Source organism: Zeugodacus cucurbitae, chromosome 3 (genome assembly GCF_028554725.1).
Source record: "Zeugodacus cucurbitae isolate PBARC_wt_2022May chromosome 3, idZeuCucr1.2, whole genome shotgun sequence".
In the NCBI taxonomy this organism is placed as follows: domain Eukaryota; kingdom Metazoa; phylum Arthropoda; class Insecta; order Diptera; family Tephritidae; genus Zeugodacus; species Zeugodacus cucurbitae.
The window spans coordinates 67,164,870-67,192,107 of record NC_071668.1 but is presented as its reverse complement, the minus strand read 5'-3'; the positions used below and the strand labels follow the sequence as shown (position 1 = coordinate 67,192,107).

The 27,238-nt window shown below is 36.3% G+C and overlaps 1 protein-coding gene across 3 annotated transcripts in view; it reads right to left on the bottom strand.

Annotated features, from left to right (window-relative positions):
• Positions 1-27,238, bottom strand: part of LOC105220226 (uncharacterized) — a 275,549-nt gene that overhangs the window by 159,549 nt on the left and 88,762 nt on the right. For all 3 annotated transcript variants that reach the window (XM_054228123.1, XM_054228124.1, XM_054228125.1), the window contains 5 exons: positions 8,579-8,728; positions 1,316-1,448; positions 1,065-1,244; positions 385-999; positions 32-328 (listed from right to left, as the gene is read on the bottom strand). In XM_054228123.1, the coding sequence (XP_054084098.1) occupies positions 32-328; positions 385-999; positions 1,065-1,244; positions 1,316-1,448; positions 8,579-8,728 (1,375 nt within the window). The remainder of the gene's footprint in view (positions 1-31; positions 329-384; positions 1,000-1,064; positions 1,245-1,315; positions 1,449-8,578; positions 8,729-27,238) is intronic.

Here is a 27,238-nt window from a genome sequence, read left to right as displayed (position 1 = left end):
AAGTGTTAGATAAACATTAAAGCCACTTTACCTGCAACTTCTCCGCGTAGTAAGCCAAACTGGCGAAGAACACAATACCGAGCACTAGGAAGAAGACCAGCAGCGTTAGCTCTTTCGCCGACGCTTTGAATGTGTGTATGAGTATGCGCAGCCCGGGTGAATGACGCGTCAACTTGAAGAGACGCATAATGCGTACTATCGAGAAAGCCTCCAAGAGACCAGTGTACTCGCCCATACGTTGCATGACATCTGTGTAGAAGCTGAGTGTGGCTGTGAAGTCAATTATATTGACAGGTGACTTGATGAATTGCCAAATATTTGGTGAAACCTGTTTAAATATTGCATTAGTAATGAATTTACTTTTCACAAAAGTCTCGCACTTACAATTAGCCGGATGAGCACCTCGATGAAGAACCACACATTGCACACCAGCTCCACGTAGAAGAAAGCCTCGTGCGGCTGTCCGTACGACTCATGCCAGCCATGTCCATGATGATCGACACCGCCGAGCAACTTCTGTTGTATCAAATCCTTCACATTGCGTATGGAACGTTTCAGGCGATTGCGATTCGTGGTGCCAACGCCGCCACCTTTCAGCGTGAATGTGGCTATCGGTTGACTGCTGTTGGCACTGCCCGATGCCGAATAATTTGTTACCTTGAAGGTATGCGCTAGCGTATAGTTGATGCCGCTGGCACTGGAAACGTTCATGAAACCGTTCCCGTGCGTCGGCGGTGCCATATTGCCCACAGCGCCGCTGCGTGTACCCGGTGCCGCCGTCACTGTGGTGGCTATGTGTGCGCTCGGCGGCACCGGTGGCATGTTATGCTGATGAGGTATACTCGGTATGTGCACGGCTGGCGTGTGCGGTACAGCCGACGGACTAGGTCCATGTATGGTGTGAGTGGCGGGGAAGTCCACACGAAAACCCGGATGTGTTTTCAGGCAGAACGATATCACAGAAACGAATATAAAGAAAACCGACATACTAGCTACGATCTGTGGGCGGAAGAGAGTAATATCTACAATAGAATTATACAAAAAATAACACGTCTGGAGCTTACTTTAGCACCCGTCGAACTGGAGGGCTCATCAAATAGCGCCCACACTTTCGGTTTAATGCGTTGCCAACAGCTGAGTCGTCCATTGATGAGTGCTTCTTCGAAACCGAATAGACGTGCAATTTGTTCTTCAGAGGGTTTTTCATTTTCAATATCTAATTTATCTAAAATGGCTAAAGTATTCTAAAAGAGAAAAAGTGGATTCCGACTAAAACTACTGTTTGTGTTTTTATTTGGGGATCGCTTGCTTTTACCTGTGTGTCACGGTGTATGCTGTAGGTCGACCAACAGCATGGTTCTACTTGGTTCGAATCAAGTCCCCAAAACTCTAGTTCCTCTTCGAATAGTGGTCCACAGACATCTGTGGGATAGTGTAGTTTACCGGTTCTGAAAGTTGAAAGAAGTTAAAGTGGAATGAGTTGTTTTGAGGTAGATGGAAATTAAAATAGGTTAATGTAGACCAGATAACTGTAAAAACTCTAGCTAAAAAAATCATCGAGATTAAGTGGCTTAGTACTTTTTTTAGTATTTGAGGAGAGAGTCCAAGACTTCCTAACCAATACATTACTACACCGAAATAGAATGAATCTTATCTCAAGTATTCATTAGATCTTCACATCTCTCTCGCATATTCTAACAATACACTAGGTTAGGCCAAAGGTCCAAGATATAAAGTAAGGACGAGGTGAGATTATGTTAAGATTCTTCTCAATGAATACATAGTAGGGTCCAGTGAGAGAGGATGAAATCTGAAGTTTGTTATTGGGCTCTACCAATATAAGATCCAATAATAAAACTGTTGTGAAAGACCAATAGATCGACGAAATATAATTTTAGTTGATCACATTCAAAAGATATGGTTATGGGTGATAGTCAGTATAGTTAAGAGTCCACAGGAAAATACCTAAGATTTATCTTTGGTAGAGAAGACTTCGGATCACTTCTCAGATTATTATGAAATTGGATTAGATGGGTCCGTAGAATAGTGAGCAGCTAAATAAAATACTTTAGAGCTTAGTAAAGAGAATTGAAATGAAAAAGCTGATTGATGAGACCACATGCCTTCTGATTCTGGTAATTTCTGAACTTTAATGGTCCAAGAATTTATAACCAAAAGTGCCTGAAAACAACAAGACACCATTAAGTCAACTTTAAGTATTAAAATATTAAAAAAATACACGTAACCCAAAAATTAAGTCAATGCACGAAAATTGGCCCAATTTAATTTACTACACACCAAAGAGGCTTCGATAACCCGGTAGTAAATCGAAATGGATCAAAATTAACATAGCATCAATAGCTGAGCTGAGCAATAAATGATGTTATTGGAACTTTTTTGAATAGATTTAGTTAATATTAGCTTGGTTTGGACCAGTTTGATAACTAGTTTTTAACAGGTTAATATGTTGGCAGCTTTTTCAAAAATAAATTATCTTTTTAATTTTTTATACACATTCAATAAAGAAAATGTTAAGAGTAAGGCCTGAGATTAATACCCATTTCCGATCGATTTGGCACTAATCCAAAAACAGCCAAACTGTAACCAGTCGTTATATCAAATATTTCTAAATCTACTTTACACATATTGAATAAAGGGAGTATGTAGGTATACCTCACATGCGTGTATATAAATATGTACATGGCTGTAATGCCAAACGAGGATATAAATAAAATTAATAATTCCCGTCGTGTACGCGACAGGCATGATAAAGACATTGATGCACAGCAGGTGGTTGGGCCGGAGCGATCTAATTTACCGAACAAAGCTTTTTTTAAAACAACAAAAACAATAAAAATGGAACGGAAGATGTGTTTACATATGTGTACATATATATGTGTGTATAAGACTAAGTAAATTAAGATGAGAACGAGACTACATATACATACATAGATGGCATGATGGAGTGGGTGCGCACCGACGTTTTAAGAAAATGCTTAAAAGCGGTAATCCGCTTTACTAAAGCGTGATGAAATGAAATTATTATTACCATAAAAGAAATTGCTTTCCTCCAAGATGCTAATGGTGGGTAAAAAGCAAAGTGAGGTGAGAAAGCGCGAGGAAGTATATTATATTGAACACCTCAACTGTGGTATAAGTGAGGAATATACATTCTAGCTTATCTGCAACCAAGTTTACAGTTTACAACAAAAAACAGAAAAAAACAACAAGCCAATAAAAAGTCATGTGAAGTCAGCAGTCAAAGCGTGTGTGAAACTTTAAGCATGGAGAAGTTGGTTTGAGATTATTTGAAGAACGGATACAATTCTTAAGTTTATTAGAAAAGTACCAAGAAATGCATTTCTGTGACAAGCAAGGTTGCTTTCTTTATGTGATATTTTTTATGAAACTCACCTGCAACAGTAAAATTAGCAGGTTATTATCGTTAGAACGGCTAGAACTGCTACTCTGCTCAAGATCTATTCATTACAATGTTTTTAGATGGGATAAAAATGATCCTTACATGGAAATCTACTATATGGTACTTAGGTTGATCGATATTGTCAGATCCACAACTCAATCTCAGAGCAGATCTCAGTGATATTCACATAATGTTTTAAAGTTTTTAACTATAATCCAGCCTTAAACCTTTTAACAATATATCTAGTTTTTGGTTCCAATCCACTATTTCGGACATTATATTCTTTCTTGTCAAAGTAACTGAAGTATTTTGTAAGCTTTATTCAATCTAACGCGATAGTTCGAAGATAATCTGACTTTATTAAGTTATAGTTCATCGTGGAAGGCCTAAAAAAAATTTTACAAACAAGTAAGGAAAGGCTAAGTTCGGGTGCAACCGAACATTTTATACTCTCGCAATTTATTGATATATTTTTATTAAGATAACACACAGTGTGACCCAATTTGCAAATCCTATAATTAGGTATATGAGAACTAGGGGAAGTTATAACCCGATTTTAACCATTTCTGGTACAGAGACACACTATTAGAAGAAAAATATTTCCTCTGAATTAAATTAAGATATCTGAGAGATTTACCGAAATTTTCGGTGAAAAATTACCATGGGGCTCTGAATCCTTCATATTCGATATTCGGGGCTTTGAAAAGTTAGAGTTCGATTTCGAAAATATTTTCATAAGTGAAGCCACAGATGATATACAGTATTTGTGTAAACTTTTACTTCGCTATCTTCATTGTTTCCTTATGTATATATTATAAAGTGAAGAAATAAGGTGGAGTTCAAAATTGAGTTACATGGGAAGTTGTCGTGGTTGTGAACCGATTTTATCCATTTTCCACACGTGTCATCAGGGTGTCAAGAAAATATTATATACCGAATTTTATTCGAATCGGTGGAGTAGTTCCTGAGGTATAGTTTTTGACCCATAAGTGGGTGATGCCACGCCCATTTTCAATTCTGTAAAAAAATCTGAGTGCAGCTTCCTTCTGTAAAATTTAGTGTTTCTGACGTTTCTCGTTAGTGAGTTAACGCACTTTTAGTAATTTTCAACCTAACCTTTGTATGGGAGGTAGGCGTGGTTATTATTCGATATCAACTATTTTCATGGTATGTGATGGGGTACGTAAGAGAAACGACTGCAAAAAGTTTGGTTTATATAGCTTCATTGATTTGCAAATAACCGATTCAGTAGCGGCGCCACGCCCACTTCCCCAAAAAAATTACATCCAAATATGCCACTTCCTAGTGTGATCCTTTGTTCAAAATTTTACTTTTATAACTTTATTTATGGCTTAGTTATGACACTTTATGTATTTTCGGTTTTCGTCATTTTGTGGGCGTGGCAGTGGTCCGATTGTGCCCATTTTCGAAAGCAACCCTCTTACGGTCCCAAGGAACATGTGTTCCAAGTTTCATTAGGATATCTCAATTTTTACTCAAGTTATTCGTTGCACGGACGGACGGACACACAGACATTCGGATTTGGAATCGTCTCGTTAGCATGATCATTTTGATATATATAGCCCTATATCTAACTCGTTTAGTTTTATATCATATCATAGAGAGAGAACAGTGTAGTCCAAAAAATGAATTAGGGGCGAAAACTATTTCTATTAAGATCTATCCATTGCTATGTACATCGAAATTTACTCTACGGTACTTAGACCGATCCATATTGTCAGATCCACAACTTTATCGATACAATCAAGATCTTAAGACTTACAGATATTAAAAATATATGGTCAGGTAGCTCTATACAAAAAATTTCCTATACTGATAGAGATCGTTTTGGAACGAATCGGCTATAGGCTAGCAGCGCAACAGAACTATGATACCACAATAACAACAACTTTTTCCGAATCATACTACCTTCATGCTAGCAATTTAGCTACTTAGCAATTTGATGAGAATAATAATCAAATTCACGATGCTCATGAAAGCAAAGATGCAAAGACAAGAAAAAAAATCAAATGAAAATGAAGAAGGCATCCTTTAATGGATCTAAGAACTATTTTAGATCTGCTGAGAAATAGATACTAATAATTACAATATTTATATATATCCGGTTCAATTTCTATAAAAGATAGCAATTAAATGTCTTGCGACCTATAAAAACTATGAAGGTTACTAAGAAAGCTATTGTATGCAAATACATTTCAAATGCCACTGCAATGACGCACACATTTTAAGTAAGTGAATCCCCAAGCCGAGAGCGATGTCGTAATACAAGGTTGTTATGATAAATCCGTGTATATTTACAATATTTTATATGTAAGCTGTAAATGCAACGCTTTTCTTGAGAATTTATCAAGGTTATAGGTGGTTGAATAAGATGTATATACCATAAGATATTTTCGAACGCTATGAAATGATTCATAGAAACAGCTGATTGGTCTAATATAAGTGCTACATTTTGAAGTTGAAAAATTAGTTACTTGCTCCAGAAACAAAGTCTGGAAAATTTATAGAAAACAACTGAGGGTATGAAGATCTTACATGAGCTCATATACAGATGCCTCTACCTTTCTGGTTATAGTATTTCTTTAAACATTAAGGAATTATTTTTTTATCTAATGAAGTCTAAATGAAGCTGGCTGAATAATTGCTCGATCACAAGCCAGCAGAGATCATATGTTCAATTATGCTGCTTTTTGGGAAGGGTCGATAAAAAGGATAAAGATATTCGCGAACATGACTATAGTGATATTTCGAAACGATGTACGAAGTGTCAATTATATTATTGACCTTGAAATGAATAAAAACATCAACGACGATTTTGATATTGAGCTGGATTTGAAAATAAAGCGGCATGGTGAGACTAGAAGTTGTATCGAAAAATAATAGGTTATGATTTCGAAATGTTAATGTTTTTATTGGAAAACGTTATACTATTTTGAATGTCTTGAAGTGAACTACTAGCAAATTTGGCAGGTTTTAAAATAATCGAAAAAGTGTGGATCCACAATTTCCGGGACTAAGAACTAGGTGGTAAGAAATACAATTAGAATTAATTCATGTTTATTGAGCTCACCATTGCTAAGCTTTAACCCTTTCGCCCCTACTGGGACAATATGTCCCAGCAAACTTCAAACATGTGTATAACTCTTAATTTTGATCCAATAACGCATTGAAATGTACCCGATAAAGCCTTGAAGTCTTCTTTGATGATCAGTAACCGCATTCCGTTATTATTGACATCAATTTCCCGTTACCGAATATTTTGCACAGACATTTCGCGAAATTTCATCAGGTACGCGTTGTATTTCAATGTGAAATGTCTATCTGGTTCCGTTTTTATTCGTAATATTCCGCTTACTTTACGGTTTAGGTGTGTATAAAGATAATTCCTTCGAAATTGGAAACAAATTGGATTGAAAAAGGTAAGTTTTTTATATTTGTAACTACATTGGGACATATAATCCCAATAATGCATTTGTTTGGGATAATAATATCCCAATATTTGTTTATACCATTAGATGTCTACAAGGAAAAAATTGGGTGAGAACGAAATTGCTGATTATTTTTTACAAGAGGATAGCGACGATATGGCCGATGATTTTAGTGCCCCTGAGTCTAGCTATGAACCATCGGATGACGATGACGAAGATGCGGAAGTTCCTGTAGCAAACGCTAAATATGTAAGCAAATCAGGTGATGAGTCTTCTTCTGAATCGGAGTTGGATGACGATGACGGTCAAGTTTTAGGCGATCATCTTAATTCTTTAGAGAACAGTGAGGATCAGCCATTAGGCAATAAATGTAGCTGGACAAAGTTTGACGCCGGCGACGAAAACAAAAAGATGGTTCTAAATTAGAAGTTGATTATCCACTAGCTATTGCAGACTACTATCGCATAATGGGGGGCGTAGATTTAGCAGATCAGAAGGCTGCAATATACGACATGAATCGTAAGTCGCAAAAATGGTAGAAAAAGGTATTTTACAAGATTTTTATGCTAGCTGTGGTTAACGCTTGGATTATATTTACACAATGTCAACGCCGTAAAATTTCGCTCATTCAATTATTTGTGCCATTAGCCGAGTCAATGATAGCTGAAGGAATAAAGCACAAAAAGCTCACAACACGTCAATGTGGGGGAAGACCAGCAAAGCGATCACGAACTGAACGTCTAAATATTGGCGATCATCTTCCTATTGAACAGCCTTCTCGTCGCCGATGCGTTCAATGTACTTCACAAAATAAGAAAACCAGAACCAAATACGTCTGTTCTGGATGCAACAACGCTTTATGTTTTGAATGTGTTGCTTCTTTTCACAAGTGACCTAAATTTGTAAAAGGAAAAATGAATAAACAGTGAAATCCATTATTTTTTATTAAAAGTTGATATTTAATTTTTTGTTCCTTTTGGTATTATTGGGACTTATGCGTCCCGCCTATAAATGTTATTGGGAATATGTATCCCAGGATAACCGTAAGGATATCCGATTTTTCAGGTATGCCAAACATCTTATATTTTAGTCATACTACAGTATTTGCTGTCGTAATGATGAAAACCCCGCCTGATTTCGAAAAAAAACTCAGGGGTGAAAGGGTTAAGAAAATATTTATGTCACTCTTTACAAAATCCGGTTTTACTGAACCACACTCGTAGCAACTGACTTGTACCATTAAAGTGCTAGCTGTCCAACTAATAGATTAATCACAGCTTCACTTATTGTCGACAGCAGTACATTCACCAGGCAATAAATTTATTTCTATATATGCATATATACCTATATCAGCAAAAAGGTGCAGACGTCAGGCACTTCAGCTGTCAATCAACTGATGAACAAATTGCTACGGTAATAAATTAAATAGATTTAGGCAAAAACCGAAAATTAACCGCAAATAAATTATACTTTGCAGAGAAATTTACGAAATTACTTGCAATATATAGACAAAGGCAACAATAACAACGAGCAGTTTAACAAGTCAATAGTGATTGGTATGCGCTGAAAACCGGATTCTTGCCACAAATTGCGGGACTTTACAAGAATTTGAAATGATTTGTAGAGCACTAATGAGCTTGAATATGTTGCTGGTGTAAATATAGAGATATGTAGAAATTAAAAAATCTATTTTTAGCACAGCACTCACCTGTAGTAGTTGAGTATTTGCGTGAATACACCCGGATGGCGATCAAAGAAATATTCATTCAGCACCGGATCATAGTTTGCCAGCGCCTCAGTGAGGCGGGAAAGGCGTGTGGCGGGTATTTTCTTCAATGTTGCCTTATACGTTTCATATCTGTAAACAAGAAAAGATAAAAAATTATAAATAAAATGTGAAAAGTAGTAAGAAAAGTAAGGCAAAAAGGGAATATGAAGTGATAAGTATGCATGCAAGTTTATGAGTATGCATATAAGTATATAAGTCAAATGCTTAAGAAATGCTTGTAGTGTATGCTTTTGAATAATTAATTTGCAGCGGCACAAGAAATGTCATTTCATAAGACAAATAAATACACACACACATACACACATACAGCGAGAATTTGTGGTCTGCAGCGTCACAGTCAGCGGTGGTTGGCCGTAAGGACATTATATTGTGTTTTTGTTTTTGCCTTTTTTTTTTGAAAAAGCCTTGACACATAATTTCATTAAAGCCAAGTGTTTGAATATCGCACGATACAAATACACACACACAAACAAACTGGTATATACATATGTAATAAATATTCTTCAGCAAACGTTATATCGTGTTGCTGAGCAGCTGTGTCCTTGCGGCATATGGCGCTAATGCATTTAGAGCATGAACACTGACAGGCAATAGGGTATAAAAGTATAGCGTAGAGATATATATAAATATATACATATGTATATATCTATTCATGTATGTTTGTATATCTCCAAATCTATATAGAATACTCATTTTCCATGAAATCAAGGTTCGCACACACATACGTCCAAACAACTGTGACTTAATTCAAGCAGATTTATTTCCCGAAAACGGTAAGTAAACTGATTATCTGGTTTTGAGTGCTGTATGTATATATATATATATATATATATATATATCTATATATGCTCTATTTAGCTTTCAGTTTGCATTTAAAATTGCAATTTTATAGGTCAGCAGCTATCTGCTGTGACTGTCAGAAGTGCCAAAAACTGTTAGTGGTCAGTGAAATCGGAAAATTTAAAATGAAAATTCTTAGAAAATCTTAAAATTGTGAGTGCTACTATATATTTGTATTCATATAGAATTCGTTAGGTTATATTTTTATTAATAAATATTTAATTATTTGAGGTCTTTATACCTTATTTGAAATAATGAAATTACAGAGTTTATCTTCTTTTCGTTTATCTTGCTTTCTTAGCAATGAAATCGGGCTGAACTTAAAATGAAATATTCTCTAATAATACTTCAATAATACAAAAATCTCAAGGAGAACAAAATTATTCGAGATATCTGCCCAAATGTGCTATGAAATATATTATAGAATCATTATGAACCCAGTATTCCATATCTTGGTGATCCCTTCTGATGCAATCTCACGATTGACTCTGAGAAAGTTTATTCTTTAAAAGTCTCAATGCACATATTAATTAATATGTGCAGATCAGCAATTCTTCGTCAGGGAAAGCTTAAAGGTTTTAAATCGCATCACAAAGTAAACCATTAGTCACCCCGAGAGACAATAAGAACATTGCCGCACTTGGCGATCTATACAGTTCAAACCAAAGATCATCTAAATACCAAACGTAATTTTCTAGTCTCGAAAATTCGTTCACTGAAAGCTCACCATTGTTAGAAATTGATCTACTGAGAGTATTTTTAAATGCCAATAGCTTAATGATGTCATTAACCCCTTGTTGACCAAGGCCAGAAAGAAATCAAGTCTCTAATCTAACTTCAGTGACCTTCTAAGGCAAAAATATAAAATATTTGACAAATAATGACATTTTTGGTGATTTTTTTTTGTACTTTGCAGTGCCGTTGGTTTACATGTTATAAAAAATTCAATTTGTCCATTAGCAAGACCAAAAAGTAATATGGTACTTAAAAGTACCGTCGGACGACGAAGGACTTCGCCTAACTGATTATCTAACTATCTCTTTCTGGCAACACTAAAATGTCTCCCACTCTTTATCTCTGTTATTACATCTACCGCTTTGAGAACGAATTTGTTTATAAGCTATCAGATACAAGTTTTCATAGCTTCCTTCGAGCACTAGATAGGTAGGTAGGTAAAGTGGTTGTCAAATGACGCACCTAGGCCTTTAGGAGGCCAATTGTGAATCCACTGGAAATAAAGCCCATTACACTACAATGTTCTCTTTGAACCACTTTATGGCTTTTATAAAGTTGAGCAGCTCAACAAGTTTAACGAACGCAACTTCCGAGATGTTGTCTAGAAAACCGATCCGATTGTTGTGAGTATTTTCCTGTACAATGCTTTGCATTAACATAGAAGATGTACAACAGTCTCTTCTTCTTCTATTTCCTGGCAGCTTCTACAGTAGCAATGACTACTTTGGTAACCCCAGTCGGTCGGCATGTCTTCCAATAAGACAATGACCAGTTAGCACTCCCACTAGAGTTCTTATGTTCTTCCTTTTAAATTTCAGTAGCCGGCTCGTACAGCCTTTATTCCAATTAGGCCACGTCTGCCTGCTAGTTGAGCAAGTCATAGATTCTATCCACCTGGATGCAGCCCAATCTATGACCTGCTTATCAATTAAGTGCTTTCAAGTTGCCCATAGTATGCATATATCATCCTTACTCGGATCCAATTATAAGCTTGTGCCTAATCTTGCGAGTTCATCTGCCACACAGCTACCTGGACTATCACTGTGTCCAGGAACCCATTGCAGGTTTATCGTGTAGTATGAAGTCAGTTCCATTAATATTTCATAGCATTATTTTACTATTTTAGAGGAGATCCTTAGGATATTACGTGATTTTAAAGCCACTTGGCTGCCTGTAAAAAATATATATTTCTCGTCGTAAACACCCTCTTTGCCAGCACGAGCAGGCTATCTTCTTTTTTTGCAACAGATAAACGCTTTCAACCAAACACAAATAAATCTTTCAATATTTTGACCTCAATTCTGCCACCCACTCAACCAACTTAAATTGCACCGCATATTTTTTCGATGTAACACTATGACCTGACACAAAGCTATTGCCGCAGATACTGTCAAGTGCATCACCAATGCAATGTCACATAAAATACGCACACACATATAAAAATACTGCTAAACTATACTACTATGTATATGAGGGAATGGCAATACACAGATGTCCGTATATAAATATGTGTTGATATGTAAATAAATGTGTAAAAAATAGCAGATAGCTTAAGAGATTGTTGGCTACAAAAATGTATTATGAGAAAGTACGCTTAACTATTTGAGGTGTGAAACTATGCTAAAGATATTCATATCTTTGATAAGAAATTTTAGAATGAGGCGGAGTTTAAATAAAATTCGAGTTAACAAAATGTTTTTCTTTATTGTCTAAGAGCCAAGCTTGTTAACCATGAGAATTAACATTATTTTATAAGAAACATCGAAACATAACTTAAAAACGTGGACTGTAAAATCAAGATAATTATTAAATCAGCTTTCCAAATTTAATAAAAAACTTCATAAAATCTTTAACACTCGGGATAGCACCTTTTTTGAAACACTTTCAAAAAAAAATAGAATCTGAAAGGTTTTTTACTAATAAATTTCAATTGTAGGAGTTCCAGTGATTTCTAAACTTTTATTCATTTTTAAGAGAAATTTACATTGAATTACTATATAAATATAGATATTTTGCTGTTCTCGATAAAGCGTTGTATATACTGCGAATACTGTCAAACCGACGACACTGTGATACTTCAGGAAACGAAATGAAACTATTCAAGATTGATAGCTGGCTCAAACGATGAAAAACAAATTGTGTGATATTTTAAGCGGTTACAACAACACGAACTACGTTTTCAGAGAGGGTTGTAGGCACATCTCTGCAAATGCAGAAGATCTCACTTAGACAGTTTTGAGTGCTGTCCTTTGTGATACCAATAAACTCCTGTTAGACCAAAGACCCTTAAGATTCAGCAAATGCTTGGAATCTGTTACGAACTTCTTTAGTCGTCTTATGTCGATTCTAGCCAATTCGCTAGGTTCGACGTTGGTGAGTCTTCCAAGGTGTTTCAACCTTAGTCCGATATAAGCTGGACAGTGGAAATGCTTAGATGATTCCACCTCGCCTTCCTCCAAACTGCTTGGCGACTTTCATCTGCCAGGATCTCAAGTCTCAACGCATAGGTGCTCATTGGATAAGGTCCAGTAAGCACACCAATGATCGGGCTGAGATGGACCTTGCTAAGAGAAAGCGGAAAGCAAAGGACCTTTTACGCTCCACAGCGGGCCAAAAGGACCTCGAAACTGCACAGGTGTTGGTTTGTGGCCAGCGCTTGTCGAGCTCAAGCGAAGTCTGCATGTCCAGTGCTCTTGCGCAGGTGAACTATGGACTGCCAACCCGCTCCCATTCCGACGTCAATGTTGCTGGGGTACCCTCTCGACCACTTGCTTTAAAACATTGGTCTATGTACAACAGATAATTTTAGGAAATTTTGTTCGATATAATTGTCAGATTTTTATGAGATTTTCTTAGAAAAACAAGGTTGACGAATGGTTAAAGGTATTTTGCAAGACTCTTCTTCATTTGAAAAATAATCTCGGAGCGTCTGGCAGCGAACGCAGAGTAGAACATTCGAACCAGTAAAGGAATAAATTATATTATATTTCACCAACTTATCACCAATATCTACACTTAAATACCACATACATATGTATTTAGATTTATTTAAGCAACCTTAGCGAAAAATTCCTATCAACTACAGTAAACTGTCGGCAATTTCAATTCCCCTCAGTTGATAAAACAAGCAAAACACGCATATTTTACTTTTACAAACTTGTATATACCGCATATGTTGATACACATTATGTAAAAGCTCAGTTAACCAAATTTCTCCAAAACGCAACTTAGCGGTAAATGTCAACTAACAGGAAGCTCAATAGAACTAACATGCCAAAGTATCAAAACTGCATGAAATGCAAATTTTTATAAAAGCAACAACAACAAAAACAACTCAAATCGTGTACAAAATCGCAATATGCAATCAACCAGTATCAACAAAACAACAGTTGAGCAGCGAAAATACATGTGGGACACATAAACGGATGTACACAGATGCAAATCTAGTAATTTAATTTTGAACTACGCTTGTCACATTGTCAACACAATGTGATGGAATTTGCGGTTAGACTACATGAAATTTCGATTTTTCCATGATTTATGCAGCCGCAGCGGCGCCACTGTGAAATGCACACACACAATGCTGCGGTGCCGCGATGCTGTGCATGGGTGTGACATGGCGTATACGTAATCAAGCACTAAATAACAGCACAATAAAATATGCGCACACTTAATTATTGATAAGTAATAATTGAAAGCGATAAATAAATGGAGCACACCTGGGATTTATTTTAGGTGAAAATGTGTGAGTGTGTGTTTTTGTATATATATATGTATCTCTATGTTTGTATAGATGTATATGTGTATATGTATGTGTGCTGAAATGCATAATTCAACGATTCAATTAATGCCGAACGACAGCTGTGCAGTGAAGCAACAACAAAATGACAACACAAACTGTAACAGTTTATTTAAGATTTTCAATATATGTACCTACATATAATGCGCCAGTATGAGACACATACAGTGGCGAGCAAAACCGTTCGGATGTTCGTCACTTCTGCACTGCAAGTGCTCTAACTTTCAAACGGTTGGGTCAAACCAAATTTGGAGTGTTAGTTCTTTATTTAATGTACAATACAATTATAATAAACATAATTTTTCGGTAACTAAAATTAAAAAATAGTCCTACCAAATTTAAAACAAACTCATTCAGCACAGTTTTACTCGTTGCACTATATATGAAATAAGAAGGATTTTGATTTGATTTGATGTCTTAAAACCTGGAAATATTATATACTTTTGACGATTTGATATTTTAAAACTACAATTTATCGTGGGCTTGCTGTAATTATACCCTGAAAAGGGTATATTAAGTTTGTCACGAAGTTTGTAACACCCAGAAGGAAGCGTCGGAGGCAATATAAAGTATATATATAAATGATCAGTATGTTGAACTGAGTCGATTTAGCCATGCCCGCCTGTCTGTCTGTATATAGACGAACTAATCCTTCAGTTTTTAAGATATCGTTTTGAATTTTTGCAGATAATATTTTCTCTTCAAGAAGCTGTTCATTTGTCGGAACTTCCGATATTGGACCACTAAATCATATAGCTGCCGTACAAACCGAACGATCGGTATCGATGGCTTGTATGGAAAATTTCCGCATTTTACTACATATCTTCACGAAATTTGGTGTGAGTTATTGTTCATAGAAATCATTTAATCTCCGAAAAAATTGTTCAGATCGGTTCACTATAGCATATAGGTGCCATACAAATCGAACGATCAGAATCAAGAGCTTGTATGGAAAACTTCCGCATCTTACTACATATCTTCACGAAATTAGGTGTGAGTTAATGCTCATAGAAATAATTTAATCTCCGAAAAAATTGTTCAGATCGGTTCACTATAGCATATAGCTGCCATACAAACTGAACGATCGGAATCACGGACTTGTATGGAAAATTTTCGCATTTGACGTGGTATGTTCACGAAATTTGGTGTGAGTTATTGCTCATAGAAATAATTTAATCTCCAAAAAAATTGTTCAGATCGGTTCACTATAGCATATAGCTGCCATACAAACTAAACGATCGGAATTAATTGCTTGTATGGAAAACTTCCGCATTTTACTACATATCTTCACGAAATTCATAGAAATAATTTAATCTCCGAAAAAATTGTTCACATCGGTTCGCAATATCATATAGCTGCCATACAAACTGAACGATCGGAATCAAGAGCTTGTATGGAAAATTTTCGCATTTGTCGTGGTATTTTCACGAAATTTGGTGTGAGTTATTGTTCATAGAAATAATTTAATCTCCGAAAAAATTGTTCACATCAGTTCACAATATCATATAGCTGCCATACAAACTGAACGATCGGAATCAAGAGCTTGTATGGAAAATTTTCGCATTTGACGAGGTATCTTCACGAAATTTGATATGGATTACTGCTTAAGGTAATAATATAATCTCCGAAGAAATTGTTCAGATCGGTTAACTATATAACCTTAATGTTTCTAGCAAACCACCCGTCTAAAAATAATTAGTAAAATGTTTTCTTTTTTTACTTACTTTCTTATGTCTTTAGATCTGCTTAAACACATAGTTACTAAAAGAAATGCACCTGTGAAGGGTATATTAGCTTCGGTACAGTCGAAGTTAATGTTTTTTCTTGTTTTTAGTTAATTTCCGCTGGAATAAATATAGGAACCAATGTTTCCATACAAAATATGAAAATTTTGATGCGAAGTTGGGCCAAATGTTGTTTTGATGGGGAACAAATTTTTTTTTTCGACCACTAAAATTGTTAGTCAATTAAAATTAGCTTTGAACATTGTTGTGACTGTAAGAAAACGATGCAGTGCAGTTTTTCCCGAACGTGGGAGGATGCCCAAGGCTGATAACAAGCATTGATGCTAGGCAAATTGTGAGAAGACACACTAAAACAGATAATAAAACACCGTAAGATGCTTCAAACGCCATAAAAAATATGCCAACGAAGGAACCGCTCTGAGTGCTCTTCAAAAAATTGGTTTAGGGTCTGCCGTTAAACAGAAGAAAATTGCTCTATCTAATCAAAATATTAAGCCGCGTCTAAAGTGTATTTAGAAACATAAAAATGGGTTCGACAAAGGCTGGAAAAAAATTTTCTGGTTGGATGAAATAAATAAAAAATAAAAAATTGAACGTTTCCAATCGGATGGTAGACCATACTACTGACGTTGCGTTTCAACGACATCATGTGCGATAGACTGTATGACATGATGAAGGCAGTATCTGGGTGTGGGGGTGTCTCGCTTGATGGAACATTGGTACGTTAGTGAAAATCACTGGAATTAGGAAAAAAGAAAACTACTTGGCTATTTTACTGTCAAATTTATCTGATTTTATGGGCAATTGTCTTATCCAAAGAAAGAGGTAATTTTCCAACAGGATACCGATTCAAAGGACACTGCCAGAATTGGTGCCCATATCAACGATTTCAACTCATCTAATGTTCAGTGGCGAACATCCGAGCGGGTTTGCTCGCCACTGTTCACACAGCTCTAGGTATATATAGAAAAACACATTTAACGGCATGCGCATATTTTTAATGCTTTTGCATAAATTTACGTCGCGCTAAAAATAATTCTTAGCATGTTAACAATGCTGCTTCCTCACTACACACACACACATATGCTCACCTATTTATTTATTGTGGCTCTGCACAGGCATTCCACTATTTCACCGCCATTAATACAGTTCACCATTAGTCTTTATACAGCTCACACGTACCTATCGGTGCACTCGTGTGCATTGAGCTGTATGCACACTTTGTGCTGAGTCGCGCATCAACAACAACAATAATGAGCAGCTGAGCTGCGCTAAGCCTAGCTGAGAAGCTGTGCGGCATTTCATACATCATTCAGCAGTCAGCTGTTCAAATAACTTTGTAGGTGTGGCATCGCTGCGATGGCACGTGATTTCAGTAAGCCGCATGTATTTAGATATGTATATATGTAAATAGCAAACAGTGGCTTGCAAATAAATAGGCAGCTGCATTGCACAGCGCTTTCTTTAAGCTCATTCTCACGCTGTTCAGCGCGTAGCGTAACGCCAGTAGACTTAAGTGAAAAGTAGTTGTTTACCCAGTAAATGAAAAGTTGACAGGTGTTCAACTAAAGTTATGGAATACAGTTTCCATAAATAATAACCAAACATATATATACATCTATAATCAGTACAGCTTGAAATAAATATAAGCAGATATTCAAATAGATGTAGAGCATGACATGCTGTTTTGAAAATAAAAATATCGGGATTTGTATAAAAGTAAATTTCGGGACCTCGAAAATTCTCGGGATTTCACTAAAACTTTTTCCGCTCTTTTGACATTTTTCTTCAGTAAGGTTTGCCTTTTCAACATGGAAAGATATACGATCCAACAACGAGTCGAAGTTATTAAAAAATTAAAATTGACTACAGAAATTCTGAATCAGTGGACTCAACTTTAAGGGGTTATATACAATTCGGATTTTCAAGAAATCGATTTTTTTTGCGTTTTCTTAATATATATATATATATATATATATATTGAGTATACACACACAAAATTTCAAGTCGATCCGGCGAATATTTCCGAAGTTATAGACACATTAGTGAAGGCGCGCCGACTGCATGTAAAGTGCTTTCAAAACTTTAAACTCGTTTTTCTCGAAACGGTCTTTTCAAAGTCGGTGACCAAGATTTCTCAAAAACGGCTGAACCGATCGGTCTGAAATTTTTACACAAGCTTCTTAACCATATATTTTTTTTTTTAATTTCTTACTTTTATAAACAATGAAAGACCCGAAATTTGGTCGAAAATCGAACCTTTTGCTTTGAGTAGCCGCCATTTTGTTAAAAATGTTTTTTTGCTAATTCCTTCGATCAATCACTAGATTATTTATTATATTAATGAAATGTGTTTGATTTGCATTTTATATGATCCAGTCCAGAGATATCGTGCTCACCGCAAGAGGCCTTTTTTTTTGTGGACCTCTGCAAAATTAGCAATATCAACGTTCCCGATAATTGTTTTTGGCATTAAAAAATATGTGACTATAATTCAAGGTTGTCGTAATATACCTGCCAAGTTTCAAATCAATAAACCAAATAGTTTGCTTAGAAAAAATTCTTGAAAAGTGCCTTTTTTTCGACCTCCTAACTGTATATAACCACTTAACAGCGCTACATCCAATTTATGGTCGTCATAATCGTCCTGTCAATTGAGGAAGACCCAAATCAGTCTATGACACGACATGCTCAAGCGTTGAGCATCTGTCACGTCCTTATAGCGAATTTTACGAAAAGATCTTGCCGTACATCCTCAAGAGATCAAATCGACGCAAGAACTGAAGCTGCTCGAACACCAGAATCGTCGTATGTTCGCGAATTGGGCTGAGCAACAACTTGAAAATGATCCGAATTTTCATCGAAAAATCATCTTCAGCGATGTGGTTAATTTATGGCTGAATGGCTTCGTGAATAAGCAAAATATGCGTAATTGGACAGGCAGCAATCCAAACGCTTCAGTGGGTCAATATTGCATCTCGAAAAAATTACGGTTTGGTGCGGTTTATGGTGCCGCTGTTATTTTGCCGTACTTCTTCTGTGATGATCAAGACCGGCACGTTACTGTGACTGGGAATCACTACTACTACTACGCTTAATGATAACCGAATATTTTTGGTCCAAATTGGTTGATATGGACTTGGACGAATTGTGGTTCGCAAAGGACAGCGCCACAAGCCACACAGCGAATGTCACTTTTGATTTATTGAAAACCACGGTTGGTGACCGCCTCGGTCGTGAGGTTTGACGCCGTTTTCTATTAACTATTTCCCGTGAAGCTACGTCAAGTTTATGGTCTATGCCAAATTGATGAACTTCGTACGAAAATCGAGCATGAAATTGCTGCAGTATCGAGGGATTTATGCTTGAAAACCGTCGAAAATTGGGTTCATCGTCTAGACTTTTGCAAGCTTGCCCGAGGTGGTATTGGAAAAGAAATCTAGTTTCATACATATATATATATGTATATATTTCAAACCGTTTAAAACTTTTGTAGTGCTCTTATCGAAAACTTTATACAGATGAATGGATAAATGAAAACCATACATATATTCAATAATTTGGTTATAAAACATAAAATCTACCATTAAGCTACATATCGGGATTTCGGTATCTAAAATAATTAAAATATCGGTAGTGACACAGTACCAGGCTATTTGAGGTACCGCCAAGACAGTAATAAATATATTTGCTTTGATTAAAAATTGATACATAATATCATTAATAATTGAAAATTACAATCTGTGCAAGTCTATAATTAAAATCAAGAATGCTAATAATCTACCCAACGAAGGGCTATTTTGTGGTTTTTATACTATATGGAAATTAAAGCGACATTTTTATAAAAAAAAATAAAAATAAATTATAAGCAATTAATTACATTTTAGTTTAGATATTTAATTCGAAATTTGCAAATAAAAATATTTTGGGATTCAAAAATTAAAATATCGGGATCCCGATTTTTTTTTTTTTTTGGACAAACAAATATTTTATTAAACTTTCCTCTACTTTTCTGAATTGTTAAGAAAGGTACTTAACCAAATTAGGATTTTTATTCATGGTTCGCTTCTAGATTTGCTTCAACTTCAAATAATGGTAATCCCGAAGACCACTACGACTAATAAATAATAATAATTTTGAATAAAATCTTTAATTTTAAAGACTCCGAGCATGAAACCAGATATGAAATTTTCAATAATAAAAAAACATAAAATTTTCGGGATTTGAAATACTATATTTCGGAATTCCGATATTTTAAAAAATAATTTTCTCACTAGTAAATAAAATAAATTTTAATAGAAATATCTCATTCTTTCACGGAAATCAAATTTTCCGGACTTGAAAAATTTATTTAGGGATTCCGAAAATTTAAAATAATATTTTCTCACTAATAAATGAAATAAATTTTAATAGAAATATCTCATTCTTTCACGGAATTCTAATTTTCGGGACTTGAAAAATTTATTTAGGGATCTCGAAAATTTAAAATAATAGTTTCTATCTGATAGTAGGTAAGGTTAGGTTTGCAGATAGATCTCTGCAAAAATAGAAGATCTCACTTAGACAGCCTGGCGCTGTCCATTGTGGTACCAATAAAACTTCCTGTGGATCAAAGACCTTTAGGATTCAGCAAAACGCTTGGAATCCGTTACAAATTTCTTAAAACGGCTAATATCGATTCTAGCCAATTCGCTGGGATCGCCGAAAAAGAGCCTTCCGAGGTGTTTCAACCTCAGTCTGGCAAAAGCTGGACAATGTAGAAGGAAATGCTTAGATGATTCCATCTCCACTTCCTCCATACAGCTTTGCCACGATCCCAAGTCTCACCGCATGGGTACCCATTGGACAATGTCCAGTAAGTACACACATGATGGCGCTGAGATGGACCTTGTCCAGAGAAAGCAGTTGAAAGGACCGCTTACGCTCCACAGAGGGCCAAAAGAACCTCGCTACTGCACAGGTACTGGTAGTTAACCAGCGTTTGACGAACTCATGCGTAGTCTGCATGTCCAGCGCTCTTGCGCAGGTGGACCATGGACTACCAATGCGCTCCCTTCTGATAGTAAATTTAAAATAATATTTTCTATCTGATAAATGAAATATATGTATTTATTAGAACTCTGTGGTTCTTTCACAAATATCGAAATTTCTAGACAAAAAAATCAAAAATAAATTATTTCGGGATTCCGAAAATTTAGAGTACATAAAAAATAACTAATTTATTAGTAAATTAAGTCAATTTTCTTAAAAAAAACTTTAAACAGTCGCCCTTCCGAATTATTTCGGATTTCAAGATTTTTTGAACCAAAGTTATTTTTTAAGAAAGACCTCAGTGAAAACTTCCACTTTTTAAAACCAAAAATGGTTGACTGGGTAAGCAAAGTTTTATTTTCAGACGCATTTAAATGGCGCTAAGAGTATTTATTGTTGTTTATTTTCTATTCATTGAACCACTCGCATACAGTAAAGCATATTGCACCAACACTCATACACCGACAACAGGCGCACACGCGCAACTCAACATAATGCATTAACAACAACAACAAAGTTACAAGTGTGCTCTTGAAATCATTGCAAAAGTGCTTCGCAACTAAAAGTGCACATATTTGCTGAGGCTACTGCAGCCGACAAGCGGCAGCTGATGGCGGCTTGTTGTTTTATGATTTTTTTTTTGTTTTTGTAAACATAACTTTTTTACTACTTTAATATTTTTTCGCTGAAATGCTTCGACATGTGTTTGAATACAAAATTATTTTGAACTGAGGTTGTGAGTAAATATTTATACATTTATGTTTGTACGAGTGTATAATATATATGTATTGTAAGCCTGCATCACAAAGTCTTTTGACTGCATACGAGTATAGTGTACGTGACGTTTGCATTGGAATTTCGTGAGCGCGTAGTCAAATTGTAGAGGTCACGTGCTTAGTATGTGGATTTTTTAGTACCTTCTGTGAACTCTGCGTATAATAATAATATTTTTATAGTATTCAGTCAGATATAGCCTAGTCACCAGAGTCTAGTTAAAGTAGGGAACGTACTTAAGACTAATATCTTTCTAAAAATCTCTTGGATTGGCAATAATATTTTTCCTACATGAAATGTAAAAGTATCTAAGAACCTCCGAAAAACATATCCATTTTTAGATTATAAAAAATAATAAACTATTTGTACGCTTAACAAATAAGAACCTATTAAACTTCACAGAATACTTTTTGCCGTTTTGAAAACACCTCCACACCTTGGCTTTAGTATTAAAGCGTGTATATGTTCCGTATTAAAGTCTACGACATGACCTTTGTTGGAAATCTCGTGGTCTTTATTTCAATCACCTAAGCATTAGATGCGTCAAGTAAGGAGGCTTCAGTCTAAATCTCATCAGATTGGAACGAACCAGTGCCCCATTGCTCTCCACTGGATCTGAGTACCTCGTACGAACTCGGTAAGCGGTGGTTACTGACCAGCTTCTGCATGAATGCTAGATACTTTTGGCCCAGCGTGGATCATAGAAAGTCAACAACTTGCTCTTAGAAAGGATCAATTCGTTGCAATGGCAGGATTTCTTACTGATCACTGTCCAATGGGCTAAACATCCTTCAGAATGCAAGTTGCAGATGTTGCATGGAGGAAAACGAGATTAAAACACCTCGATACCTTGCCTTAGAGGTGTGGAGAATATGTTACGTATTAAAGGTTACGACATAACCTTTGTTGGGAATTTCATGGTCTATATTCCAATGACCCTAGCGTTAAACGCATCAAGTAAGTACGTTTCAGCTGAAACCTCTCCAAATTTGGAACGAGTTAGGGGGGCACCCTGCATTCTGGCACTGGATCTGTGGACCTCGCACGAACTCGGTAAGCGATGGTTAATGAGCAGCACCTGCGTGACTGCGAGATCCTTTTGGACCAGCGTGGATCCTACAAATATTACTTGCTCTTAGGAAGGATCAACTCGTTGCAATAGTAGGAGTCCTTACTGGTCACAAACCAAGAATGCAAATTGTTGATGTTGCATGGAGGAAAACGAGATTAAATCATCTAGACACTATCAGCTAGGGCCAGTTTTCTCTAGACTCGACTTTAGTAGTTCCGGCGAACTTGTAGAATTTTGCTATTTAAATATTAACCGCCTTAATGAATTTGTAACAGGCTCAAATCGCATTGTCGATATTGAATGTCAGTGTTGTCCATATTTAGGAGTTTTTGGCATCATAAAGAACCTACGATATGAGCCGTCAAAGTGTGATCCATGGATAAGCCTTGTGACCAATGGAAGACAACCAATCATTCAAATGGACTGCATGCATTTATTAGAAATACGCATCAGCCAGTAATGTCTTCCATATTTCAGTATCCACAGAACTCGGTTCATATGAAATTAACGGATTCATAGTCCATTCCCCAAAAGAAAGAAAGTCATTTAAACGTGGTAAGACATCCATCGTTCACTCCAGATCTGACCAAAGCGACATTATCTTTTTTCAGATCTCAAGAGAATTGAGGGATGAAGTAAGAAAGTACCATTGCTCCGAGCAGTCAAAAGTTTTTTGCGATTTAACGTTCCCAGAAAGAGGTGGATTTAATCAGCGGTATATTCCCTTGACAAGTTGACCCTGAACTAAATATATATCACAAAAGGACTCATATTTATATTCGATCAAGTACTATCAACAACTTGTAATTAGAGTTCGACAAATCGAAATCCTTTCATTCATTGGATCTATAACACTCGTTACTTTTACATAAATGCTCCCTGCAAATCTAGTTCCATAACCACAACCACGAGCTCATTAAATAATATAGAGAGCACCACAAATTGCGCGAAAAAACTGGAAAATCCGGAATTAAATAAAAATCCAATTGCCACACGAAGTAAAACTTAAATAATGAGCACACTAATGAATCGCTTTTCATGAGAAACCACGCCAATTAGAATGGAATTCAAGTTATTGTGCAGCACATTTTACGATATTTTGCAGTTTTCCCGCAACCACACACATTTATGTGCGCTTTGCACTTCGCAAAGTTACTTTCTCTCTGCCGTAGTTTAACCCTTTTTCGAGTAATTATTGTTTCTTTATTTCTTTTTTTTTTTTTGCTCCACACTTTTCAAGGCAAAAGTTTTGCTACAATTCGCACTAATGCATTCAACTACAAGTTGGCAACACTAGCTGTCGGAAAATAGTATATGAGTAGTGTAAGTGGCGCGAACAACTGTGGTTGGTGTTGTTATATTTTTCTTTCTCTTCTACTACTGCTCCGTCATTGTTTAAGCGCGCATTGAACTTTCTACAACTCATTTAATGCGCCACGTTCAAGTTCGCGTTTCACACCCCAAAGCAACACCGTCATTAATTGTAATTACGGTGTGTTGTCGGGTCCCCAATAATATTATCCAACGAAGCGCGCCGAGTAGCAGCAAAACGCGGCAACGAAACAAAGCCATTCTAACATCAGCTACCAGTTAATTTTGCGAAAATGTTGCCAGGAGCCAAACTCACTGCGGTTGGGGAATTGCGGTGTGAGTGGGATACGGCGACGCGACGTCGTAACTGTTGCGCTAAGTAGCGCCCCAATTTTGGGTAGTGAGCATTTAGCCGTTTTACTTAATTTGCCAGCTCATTCAAGGGACGCTAAAAAGGTTGTCTAAGTGAGAGTCTGCCGGATGGTTGGAGGAGATAAACAAGGAAAGACAACCCCTACAAGGTTGTTTTACAAGCGAGTATTGATTTTTTCTCCACACTACATTACGCTACACATGAAATACCGTTGCTGCAGTTTTTGTTCTTTTTTTTCGTTATACGCTTTGCTCTTGTTAACAACTTAACGTCTGCTACTTGCCACAACTACTGACAGGTCACGCGGAAGGCATCCTCCGGACTTAGCTGTCAATAAAACCATAGTAACACACAGTTTTTTCTAATACTCAGTGGAGAGAGCACAAGTTGGCACTTTAGTTGCTGCTCTTTTCATTGCGTGTGAGCATCTTTATGGCAAGTGTAATGAGTATATTGTTGTTTTACGTAACATAAATTCTTTTGTTCCACGCTCGTTAAGTTTAAAAGCAAACTATTTTCAAATAAAGCGTGTGAAACCACAGAGGATATGAGCGGAAATAAAATATGAAAAAAAACTCTGAAGAAATTAGTTTGAATTTAAGGAAATATACCCTCAATAGTTAATGGGAACCTATTTGTTTAACCATCGAGTTCAGTATTTAACATGGCCTTTTTTGGAGGGAAAGAACTTTAGTACGGGCATGTAGCAGAAATTAGTGTGATTTGTGAGATAAGACATAAGTTCTTTCTAAACAAAAAAATATTTACCCTACATATTTAGTCACCAGATTGGGTATTACAAGTCAGTTACAGACGCAAACGTCTATCCTACGTAGAAAAGAGTACTCCAATGGTTCAAATTTGAACTTAAAGACAATATTTTTGTCACAAAAATTTGAACGGAGCTTCTCTCCTTCATACTTCATACTTCTAAATCAGATCGGAAACAATAACTCATACATTCGCGTTAAGTTGCGATCTGTCGACGAACAAGAAATTGTTCTAAAGACATAGATTCCTGAACCTACAGCTAAGGTACAATACAATAAATTAATAATGAGGCTTCTCCTTTACAAATTTATTTTCATATTATCTGTATTTCATCATTCGGACTAATTTCAGTCTAATTGAAAAGCTTTGAAGTCTAGCTACAGATCTCAATATGTAATGATTTCTAAATTAAGTATATCGGTCTTCGAATATTCTTATTCTTTGAAGTATGCTCTTTATACAGCTATGAAAGTTCAAAAAGATATTTAGTCAGATTAAAACAAGTTTGAAGGTCTAAGGTTTACTGTAAATATAATTTAAAGCTGAATCGGCAGAAAGCGAAGTTTATAGTAATGTAGTTATATATTTCAGTCTCTATACTCGTACAAGAATACTCGTAGATGAAGGATGGTTTAGCTATTTTTTGTAAATTGAATGAATATAGGAAAATAGGAACGGAAATATGAGTGTTACAAGAGCCTAAGGTATCTGAATTAGAAGTCTAATATAATATATTATGTAGTACAGGTCGCATCAGAGTGGTGTATCCTGAGTAACGCGAAACGACCTACTGCCTTACTAACCGCTGAATTTTTACGACCATAGGCATTATAAATTGACACGGACAACTTGCTTATGTTTTCGGTTGAACCCGTCCCTCCGTCATCATTAAGTCGGTGTTGGTTGAAAAGACTTCCTCCTTACGATGGTCGACTCTGAAAGTATAACCCCATAAGGGCATACGTCAATTCTCGCCTTGCCCTCGTTTACAAGACAACCTTGGGACCATCAAAGGTGACTAGTTTCCGGAGGATGGATAGCGGCCCAGTAGGGCCGGAGTAGGGACCCATTTAAAATGAATAGTAACAAAACCACTAAACTTTACAACACAACACGGTGAAGGAGGGTCGGAACCGACATCCAGTTCTACCTCCGTTCCGGGTAGGAGAATAGCACACAAGCCGAGGAAATCGTCAGCTTCCAAAGGTGACTGTACACACAGACAGACGGGAGATTCGGCGGAAACCCCCTGGCAAACGACAACAGAGCGGTTATACGCGACAGTATCATTAGCACTAGTAGTGGGACTTCTGTTAGAGTTAATGGAGTGGTGTCTATCATAAAAGTTCCCAACAAAAACCGGAACAACCCGACCAGGAAACTTAAATCGGATCGGCGTTTGGCAACAAAAATTCTGGAGCGATACGGCGGCAAGCAAAATGATCAAGTATCTGATGATGATGATGGCTGGCTAAATGTAGTTCTTTGATCGAATACCGGATCCTTCAGGACTTCGAAGAACCTTTCCGACTGTATGTTCTTTAGAAACAAGAAACATTTAGAAACAAGACATTTTAATACCGATCTGAGCTTATATCGAAAACATTTTCAATGGGGTGAGAGCAAAGTATCGTGTTAAAGACCACATGGTATTTCTGTTAATCTAATCAATTTTTACATTTATCCACAAGCTTCGGAGGGAGGCAACATGTGTGTAAGTACCTTTCTACACACACTCCCATATGTCGTATCAGCTCGTGAATATATGAAAAGGAAATAAATTGCGCTACTCGCTATGAATAATCAAAAACATATGAGCACATAAGTAGGTTTGAGGTTTGTTGGCTAACCATCACCAACAAACTTGCAACTTAATGTAGCAGACCACTTTGGTACGTGACAGCTTTTAGCTCAAAATTAGGGTTGTACCATTTTTGCAGCTGAGCTCACGTTATTTACATCAACATACTTGTATATAGGGACATACGCATATCTCGTCTGTATGTGTGCATTAGTAGATATTGTGTACGCTCCACTTATGTAGATACAATGTGTGTTTTAGTAAACAGTGTGTGTCATTTACATGTGTACGAGGTAGTATTCACACACAGATAACATATAAAAGCCC